Genomic DNA, 9,862 nt, shown 5'->3' with positions numbered 1-9,862 from the left:
CATTGTTCTAATTTCTCAAAGAAAAGTAAGCAGTAGATTTTTGAGATATGTATAGACCAGTGACTAGTTCAAACTAAATTTAAATATGTAGAGTGTTCAACAAGAGCAATTTAGTGTAGTGTCTGACTCGGCCTCGAACTCGGGCTTAGATTCTGACTCGGATACGGCCTCGAATTCGGACTCGAATCGCACCCAACCTTGAACTTTGATTCATGCTTGGGCTTAAGCTCGGATTCGAATTCTGCCCCAGACTCGGACTCGGAAACAAACTTGGAAAAATTGAAACGTAAAAGTTGAAAAACAAAAAGTGCACTGCTCTATAAAGTTGGAGTAATTAATCAAGAAAAACACGCATAAACTAATTCTCAATCGACATGTCTGAGCATGTCTATCAACTTAGACCACCAATTATTTCCAATACATAATACGCATATGATTTACAAATTATATATATATATATAAAGCAAGACTACTATACTATCAGGAGCACAATAGTCCCTGTGCTCCTAACTTTCTAACTATCCATCAATTTTAATGGATTATTGGAAAGTAAGAGAGAAGAGAAATTGATGAGAAATTGGATATCTCAATTTCTCTTTCTCTTTAAATTTCTCTCCAATTTCTCTTTCTCTCTCATCCTAATCACCCATCAAAATTGATGAATGATTAAAAAATTAGGAGCACGAGAATTACTGTACTCCTAATATCACAGTAACTCAAGCAGCTTCTACTCGGAGCAGTTGCAAGCAGCTCCCACGTAAATGCAGCAAGGCAACACTAGGGTCGCTGTAGGTGCAATAGCAGAGGATATCGGTTGTGAAATCTCCGTGTTTGACGGCGCAGAAGCAGAGGGTATCAGTTGAGCAATCTCCAAGTTCCCTGTTGTAGTGAATTCATGATAATAATAAAGAAGCATCCAGAAGTTGTCGAAGTCGCAGCCCCTGACCGTGCGGTGGAAGTCGATGCCGTCCAAAAATGCACTCTCCATATTATTCATGTCCTTCAATTTGATCCGTCCAATTCTCGCAAATAGGGAATTGTTGTAGCCGCTGTCAAAAAATTGTACAAATGGATAGGTTAGTAATTATTAATTAGAATAAGAAACTAATTATTTGTGGTTGAATATATCATTATGCATATTCAAAGATCAATTACTTCAGAAAATATAAAAGAAGACATTTACTTCGAAATTTTTTCTCCATTTGCTGAGCGGCAATTTCATCCTTAGATTTACTGAGGAAATTGAATTTTAAATCCCCATGTCACCTAATACCTTATGGCAAATAAAATATTCCATTATTTCTTTCAAAAGAGTTTCCAAATAATTTCCAGTATAATATAATATATGTCCTTATCTTTTATCTTTCACATCCGATTTAATTGTACTAGAAAAAGATTAAGACAATTCGGTTTAAATTCAATAAGGATGGAAAGTTGGGAGTTAGGAAACAATCCGTAAATTCTTTTAAAAAAAATCAATAATAATTCGGTTAATAAAATATAAATATATGAAACTAAAATATGTAAAGGAACAAAAAGTTCCTACACAATTATTCAAATTTTTATCAAACTAGTTATACAAAAAATTAAAAAGAATAGATATAAAAATATTTAAATTATACTTAGTAAATTCATAAATTCTTCATAGTTCTTCTAAAATTATAATCAATATTTGTATTTTATTAATTTGGGGAATTATTCGGACAGCTAAAATTTGCGAGTCATCGGTGGATTTTTTTTTTTTTTAAATTAGAGAATTTTGTTACTATTCTTAATATTATGAACTATATTTTTTTTCTATAATTGTACTTAGATGCGACATAATTTCTGCAAAAAGAAATTAATTAAATACTCTCATGCAATATTAATTTTAATATAGAAGCGAAAAAACGGATTGAAAATTGAAAGGAATTTTTGGAAAAAGTGAAGGAACGGTCATGGAATTGTCTTTCAAGAATCAGAGATTTATTGCCTACGCCTTGTGTATGTATACGGTTCATGTACCAAACATTATACTTTATAATTAAGGTTTTTAAAATAAAATCAAAACTCTATTCGATAGGTAAAATCTGCAATAAATAACTTAAAAAAATTAATGCTAAACAAAGGATGATGCTTGATTAGTAAGAAATTTGGCAATAAAAAACGAAAAATTTAATATATATGTATATTTCAAATTGTATAAAATAAATTTTAGTAAGTTAATTTTAATTTTGTAGCTTCGATAACAAAAGTTCAGGGGTGTGGTGTATGATATCGAGTCATAAACCCGGTGCAGGCAATAGCACCGATCTAATAAAGACCGGCTGCGTCTCGACCGGTAGTACTATGAGAAGAGCAACCGGTTCAATAAAAAAAAATATAAATAAAATTTACTTTACGATAAGAAGAAAAACCAAATCAATAATAAAAAAAAAAGAGTAGAAAATACTATCAGATGAGTCTCACGCCTACAAATACAAATAAAAAATTAAGCAAAGCATATCTGTAAATGTGAGACCTCAAATAATCCTATATATGAGATATAATGGGGCTAAACTCTTAACCCGACTTAAGCATTTTGCATTTTGGGTGGTGGCAAGATCCAAGAGGTTAAGAGAGTTAAGCGTGTTAGGACGGAAGTAGTTCTAGAATGGGTGACATTCTGGAAAGTTGGGGCGTCATAATAAACTTCAAAGACCAAAATTAATATAGGTATATTGATATATTTAAAAACAGAAAGAAGGGAAACTATATTTATAACTTACAATCCGAGCTCAAATTTGGTAGCAGTAAGGAGGCTGGTGAGAAGGAGGCGGCGGACGTTGAAGGAGTCGAGAGTGATAGTGTCGCGTTGCCTCCGTAGGAAGCGGCTGAGGTAGATGTATGCGACGACAAAAGAACGCGCGCCGCAGTCGGGGAGGCGGGACGGAAGGCGAGTGACGAACGCGCGAGCCGCATACCTCGGCTTTGTAATCATGTCGAACACCGACTCCCGCTCCTGCAGTCTTGTACCGGGACGGTCCACGTCGTTCTCCTTTGTCACCTTCTCGAGATATGTGGTGAGAAAGTCGATCACTCTCTCGCGACTGTCGGGGTAGGGCGTGAGATCCGTCATTGATTGTTGGTGCGAGATCGGGCACGAGAAACAAGTAGAGAAATTGTTAATTGTTAAATTGTATAATGAATGTTTTGAGATTACCGTGAGTTGTTATTTATAGTTAGTCAGAGGAGCAGAATCCGAGTAGAATTAGGAGTTAAATTTGTACTGGATACTCCTAGTCCTAGTTGGAGTACGAGTGGATTTAGGATAAAGCGTGGTATTGTGATTTTATTTTATTTACGTACACATAACTCGGTTCCCGCCTTTTCACGTGTGGTTCCGCTGAGCCAGGGAAACACGTGGCCCAATTCGGTTCGGCTTATTTCTTAGACGTGGGCCCAATTCGGTTCGGCTTATTTCTTAGACGTGGGCTCATACTACTAGGCCCAATTTCCGGCCCATGTATCGGGACTCTTCTTTTCCACCCGATCCCATCGTCGTCTTCGCGGTGGCAATGCGCCATGGGCGACCCCTTCTCCTGGATCGAGCAAGAGTGCGGTGAGGGTGAGTTCTTCGACGACGCCGACACCCCCGCCACCTCCCCCGCCACCGCCGTCCCCACCGGCGCCGCCGCCGCCACGGGCTTCGGCGGCGCCGCCCCCTCCCCGACGCCCCACGCCGACGCCGCCATGTTCATGCGCTCCCTCCCCGACTCCCCCTGCGCCGCATCCAACGACGGCGATCGCGCGCGAGGGCTCTCGAAAGCGACGGCTCCGAACCCTAGCGAGCGGGATCCAGTCACCCCAACGCAGGAGCTCGCTCGTACATCCTCCGGTGGTCTCAAGGGAAAATCTAGGGTTTGTAGCACCAAATCGAGGGACTGCAGCATTGGATCGTCGGTTTCCCCGCAAAAGACCCCCACCAGAGGTAAGGAAGTGTTAGGGTTTCGTAAAAGTAGAAGGGTCGAGACATCGAAAGAGGACGCTGCTGTATCGACGAATCCCTCACTAGAAGAAATCGGGGAATTTCGTAATCAATCCCTGGAAACCCTTCAAGATGCTTCGAGAGCAGTGTCGTCGCGGAGAAAGCTTCCGGATTCCATATTGAAACCTCCAACTGAGGAGGGGAATGCAGGGCGCCGATCGAGGAAGAAAGCTGAAGCTCGACCACCAGAGGTAAGGAAGTGTTAGGGTTTGGTAAAAGTAGAACGGTCGAGACATCGAAAGAGGACGCTGCTGTATCGATGAATCCCTCACTAGAAGAAATCGGGGAATTTCGTAATCAATCCCTGGAAACCCTTCAAGATGCTTCGAGAGCAGTGTCGTCGCGGAGAAAGCTTCCGGATTCCATATTGAAACCTCCAACTGAGGAGGGGAATGCAGGGCGCCGATCGACGGAGAAAGTTGAAGCTCGGGCACAGGCGCCCGCGCATGAAACGATTCCGGAGGTCAAGGATTCGGCCTTTCCGGCTTGTCTTCGTGATTGCGTCGACATGTTGTCCGGTAATATCAATGTGAAATTAGGCGATATGGACATTCTCAACATAGCCGGAAGGAGAGGCGTCGCATTCCCCGATCCTCCTTGGTGGGCACCTGGAGGTTATCCTCCCTTTTGTAGTAGGTAACACTGCTACTAAGTATTTAGTTTTACTCCGCCGGTTTGGTACTGTTTCATAATATGTGAAAAGTATTTTCCAATGCAGTAACAAATGAGTGAAATGAGCCCTTTTGGACTATTAGTGTTGGGACAATTCCTATTTCACAACCTCTCGATCTCTAAGTTCTCGCTGCTGGGTATAGGTTAGAGTAGCTAAGAATGTGAATATTTGCTGAATGGAACTGTTGTAAATAGCATCGTTTTGTGTAGTGATGTTATCTAATGGTATTAATATGCAACTAAGTCAAACTGCTGTATTTTGAATCTTTGATTGCTTTGTTTTGCACAGAGCATCAAGTTATAGCTGCCTGTAGATAACAAAGTTCAGACTGTAATGCTAATATTTGTTTGTTTCTGATTTACTGGTGATGTTTGTGCGCGTTTCTTCTGGTTATTGGATCTCTTTCATGATATGATCCGGTGAGACAGAACTGTGAAAGAGGTAAATCCTGTTTATACTAGAATGTTGCATGCAGAGTATGTTGTTTTCCATGTATAAAATTACATCACAGTATCACACCCTATTGATCCAATATTACAACAGGGGTTTGTCCTATTTATTTACCTTGTCGTACTATATTGTGTTGCTGTATCAGCCTGCACTCTCAGCATCTCTGATCTGACTGCTGGAAAGTGTTTGGTTAACTGAGGAGGCTGCAGTTTTCTGTTTTTTCTGGTTTGGGAGGATCGGAGGATGCATCCTTTCTGCTTTCCATTCTGTTGTAGACCAAACTTTCTTCAATAGGTTAATCCATTACCATTAGTTATTGGCTATGATGATCCCTTAGTAGCTGCTTGATGTAGGAGCTTGTATAAGAGTTTCTAAAATCTTGAAGCAATACTTGATTGCAGTATAAGAATAGTAATTGTAATTGAATAGCTGTTGCTATAGTGGTCGTCTATTGAGCACTTTTGCAGTACTTCAATGTCCAGGAATGGACAGTTATTAATTAAGCCTCCGATTTTTGACATTCTATAGCTATAGAACCACATAAAATATTGCTATGCAACATGCTACTCATTTGTCTAATCCCTCATTCTTGCTTACTTGATAGCATTGTAATCATTCTCTTCTATGCTTTTCTTAATTGCTTTCGGTTCCTTCACTTTTAGTACTTCTTTCCATTATCAATAGTAGTTGTTTCTTTCTATGGTTCTCTCTTTTCATGATTTATTTACTTATTGTATGCAATAAAGTGTTTCAATTGTTAACTGAGTGGGTCTTTTTTTTTTAATGCTTTGGTAAAATCAAGGATATTGTACAAATTTGAACTAATTCAAATGTTATTCAATGTGCAGGTTCCAGTATATAGTTGTGGGGCCGATCAGAATTCGTTTATGCACTTTTTGATTTTTGTTATCAAACAATTTTTAATTTTTTGTATTTCTTTCAGTTAGACAGTTTGATTTGTTATAATTACTACAGCATATGAGTAGATATTATTGTTGCGATGTATGGATATTTGATTTTAGTTTTATCATTTTAACGAGAATTTAAGAAATTTTGTGGATTGCTTTTTTTGAGTCTCATCGATTTAATGTATATGAGATTAGTTTAACTAAATTTTAATACTAAACTAAATGTTTAAATAAAATATTATACTTTGAATGACAATGTGACACTTATAAAGTGTCGCTATATAAAAAAAAAATTACTTTTCTTAAAAAATTAGGGACACTTATGTGTGTCACTATATAAAAAAAAAATTACTTTTTAAAAAAAAATTAGGGACACTTATGTGTGTCACTAAAAATTAAAAAAAGTGTCACTAAACTGCAGCACTTATTTTGGGATATACCGACACTTTTTTAAGTGTCGCTATATACCCTAGGGACTGCACATATAGCGACACATTTTTTAGTGTCGGTATTTTTGCTAGCAGCACTTTTTTTAAGTTTTAGGGACACTTAAAAGTGTCGCTATAGCTCAGTTTTGTTGTAGTGAGCCATGATGGTTGTACCGGAACAACCATCAAACAATCTGCGCAAACACTGATGGCTGTACCCTGAACAGAAAACCCTTGTACCGGTACAACAATGCAATTTTCGCTGAAAATACATTGTTTCGGGTTTTACAGGCTCTTAGAAACTTTCTAATCAATTACAACTTGAAAATATGATTCTAAGATCTATAAATAAGTATGAATCACCATAAACAAGATTTAAAGCTTACCTAAGCATCGTGATTCAAGTTTTGCGTGTTTTGCATCCTTTCTGATTCTTCGAAGTCTTGGATTCTTCGATCTTCAATACGCCGCTCCGGACTTCTTCAAGACTCCGACTCGACCCACGAAACTTGCCAACACATAGGACCTAACAATCTCCCCCTTTGGCAATTTCGTGACAAAACACACACAAACTCACAAATTACAATTTAAAGAAAAAACGAAGTTCAATGTCATCACCAAAACATCGAACCCCTCGCGTGTAATCCAAATACAATTTGAAACTCAAAATTACATCAAAACTCCTAAAACAGACTCTATGACTTAGACGCAACTAGGAGTCTTGAAGTCTTGATTTCCTGCAAAACAATTCATTCAAAAATGATTAGCACTAAATTCTTATACCTTCTCCCCCTTTGTTCACATCTCCCCCTTTGTTCTTGAACTCATCATCCTCTGCTTCAGTTCAATGCCTGTTCATCCATGCTCTCCCCCTTCATCTATGCTCTCCCCCTTTTTGTCAAAAATTGCCAAAAGAAAGCAAATAGAAAGAGAAAACATACTAGAAAAACATGAGAGTAGTCTAGTCATAGTTACAGGCCTAAAACAAAAGTAAAAACATACTACAGAAAGATAAGCAAGCAAATCTAAAACATCATCCTAAACAGCAAATGCAGTGAAAGAAAGAGACTAAGCTCGACGAAGAAATCACTCCGTGTCCTCATCATCATCATCATCATCTCCAGCACCAGCTCCAGAACCTCCAGCCTCAGGAGCATCACCAGACGGTGGAATGAGAGGATGTCGTGAAGATGACCGCTGATACGAAGCAGAAGATGGAGTAGGTTCCCAAATATCATCATGTCTACACCCCATCTTATCCATCAATCTTTTGATACTTAACTCAAACTTTTTGATGCCGGACTCAACTTTCCTTCCAATGTTGTTCACCTTCTTCTTTAATTTTCGCAAATCATCCTTAACTGATTCCAACGTCGTCGCTCCCCCCGAACTAGATGAAGTATCATAACTCCCTCGAGATGTAGGCGGAGGAGCAGAGCTAGAAGCTGCTCTCGGTGGAGGTGCTGGGCTAGATGCTTCAGGAGGTGCCCCTTTGGTCTGATGGAATGACTTGAGAGTGCTAACAGACTTAGCCCAAGTCACTGAGTCAATAGGCCCAAGGCCAACATCATACTTGTCACAAGATGTATCCACTCCATTTGCTTGAAGAATCCTCGTAATCAGAACAGGGAATGGTAGTAGATCCCGTCGAGTGGCACCCTGAATTACGTGAATCATCCTTTGCCAGATCAGAAATGGAATGTTGATGTTCAACCCATGAGCCTGCTCGGGATGACCAAGTAGATATAGCAACACTAATCTCTCCCAGCGGATCCTCTTTGTGCCGATAGTTGGTTGAACATTATAGCTCATAACCAAGGATAGCAAGTGATACTCAGGTAATAAATCCTTGGATTCAATGTAACCATGAGTCATGTAAACACCGGCTTTGCATATAGCTCCAAGAATGATATCCATGTGAGTTGATGCTTGGAATCCTCCTGACGTATAGAGAAGACCTGTAGTGTCCACATGCATCCCCAAGATCTCTCCAATATCATAGGGGGTAACTGGAAATCTCCTCTGACGCACAACAGTCTCGAAAATAAAAGTGCCTGTTTCATCATCTTCAGCAAGTACTTTACCATTCATATAGAACTCCCGAATGAGTTCTACACAGAAAGGAGCCTTCGCAGGAACCCGTCCAACAGGCTCAATAGGTGCGCGCTGTAGTAGTCGTCCAAAATCAGGAACATCCCGAATCAGATCATTGAAGTTCACAAAGCGTTCAACTATGCACGACTTCGATGCAAACAACCTTCGCCGTGCTGGAGGGACATCCACAGCTTGTTTTGTACATCCCTCACGAGTACGAGAACTACCACCATGAGATGATTCGCCAGCTATTCCTTTGCCTTTGTCAAGGCGAGAAATAGGTTCTTCAGATTCTTCCGGGGAGCTCGCCTGATAATCCGGATCAGACCCGGACGCTTCTTCAGTTGTGTGTGTCCTTTTAGAAACCCCATGACGACCTCTACCACTATCACGGCTCCGTCTCCCAGCCATTAACACCAACACCACCAATACGAGCAAAAACGTCATTTTCCTATATCAAAAAAAAATTGCATACATGAACAAAATTTTTGAAAAAATATGTAAAAATAGCGGAAAAATTTCTAATAACATTATAATGCATAAAAATGCTATTTCAAACCAGATCATGCAAAAAATTTCAGCAAAAATCAAACTTTTTGAAAAATCCCGAAATTACATGCATATTAAAGCATAAATCTTAGATCAGCGAAAAATAACTTATTTTGATGTTGTTCAAGTGTTCTACAAGCAAGGTAATAGCCTAAGACTCTGATCTATAGCAAAAAATTGCATAAAAAACGGATTAGAACAGAGATCAAACCCTTATCCCGCAAAAACAGTGAAAATATCAAAATCGGGATAAAACTCACAAATTTGATGCTAAAAACTTACAAATCCAAGAGGAAAACGTGTAGAACGGTTGAAGAAGAGTCGCTAGAGCTCTCAAGAACAAAAATTTTTGAAAAAGGTTGAGATTTGAGAGAGATCGAAGCGTTATACCCGGTTATATTCCGCTCAGCCGCAGTCCTTGTACCGGAACACGGTTTCTTGTACCGGTACAAGGACCAAAATGTGAAAAAATTTTTTCGAAAAATATCTTTTAAAAACCCATCAAATTTGAATTAAATTCATATAATTAAGGCTTTTACTCCAAAAATCATTATAATGAAAATAAGATATTATAAAATTTCAAAACACATCGACACATCAAAATTTCAATATAAAAAATAATTTAATGATTCAAAAACATCAAGATATAAGTTGATGAAAAATGATTTTTAGAAATTTAACAAAATTGACACCAATTTATCGCAATATGTTCAAAATAGAGATTTAACTAATATGGCACCGGGGGTGGCTCTTT

At 38.8% G+C, this 9,862-nt stretch overlaps 2 protein-coding genes and 1 long non-coding RNA gene across 3 annotated transcripts; 2 read left to right on the top strand and 1 right to left on the bottom strand.

Annotated features, from left to right (window-relative positions):
• LOC109713585 (cyclin-U4-1-like) lies at positions 622-3,165 on the bottom strand. Its single transcript, XM_020237708.1, has 2 exons — positions 2,748-3,165; positions 622-1,049 (listed from the first exon to the last, which is right to left on the bottom strand). The coding sequence occupies exons 1-2, from the start codon at positions 3,095-3,097 to the stop codon at positions 728-730; spliced, it is 672 nt and encodes a 223-aa protein (XP_020093297.1). The 5' UTR covers positions 3,098-3,165; the 3' UTR covers positions 622-727.
• LOC109713667 lies at positions 3,415-5,021 on the top strand. Its single transcript, XM_020237835.1, has 3 exons — positions 3,415-3,949; positions 4,198-4,642; positions 4,725-5,021. The coding sequence occupies exons 1-3, from the start codon at positions 3,544-3,546 to the stop codon at positions 4,732-4,734; spliced, it is 861 nt and encodes a 286-aa protein (XP_020093424.1). The 5' UTR covers positions 3,415-3,543; the 3' UTR covers positions 4,735-5,021.
• On the top strand, positions 5,077-6,180 carry LOC109714556. Its single transcript, XR_002217406.1, has 2 exons — positions 5,077-5,120; positions 5,978-6,180. It is a non-coding gene; the product is annotated as an uncharacterized LOC109714556 (long non-coding RNA).

Source organism: Ananas comosus, linkage group 8 (assembly GCF_001540865.1).
Source record: "Ananas comosus cultivar F153 linkage group 8, ASM154086v1, whole genome shotgun sequence".
NCBI lineage: Eukaryota > Viridiplantae > Streptophyta > Magnoliopsida > Poales > Bromeliaceae > Ananas > Ananas comosus.
Note: the sequence above shows the minus strand (reverse complement) of the source record. Positions and strands in the feature narration are given on the sequence as shown.

Bases quoted from the DNA above. Each gene is read 5' to 3' on its own strand.
- LOC109713585 (XM_020237708.1), bottom strand. From the start codon at position 3,097: ATGACGGATCTCACGCCCTACCCCGACAGTCGCGAGAGAGTGATCGAC. The intron at 1,050-2,747 runs GTAAGTTATAAA...ATTTTTTGACAG, and splicing joins ACCAAATTTGAGCTCGGATT to CGGCTACAACAATTCCCTAT.
- LOC109713667 (XM_020237835.1), top strand. From the start codon at position 3,544: ATGGGCGACCCCTTCTCCTGGATCGAGCAAGAGTGCGGTGAGGGTGAG. The intron at 3,950-4,197 runs GTAAGGAAGTGT...CGACCACCAGAG, and splicing joins GCAAAAGACCCCCACCAGAG to GTAAGGAAGTGTTAGGGTTT.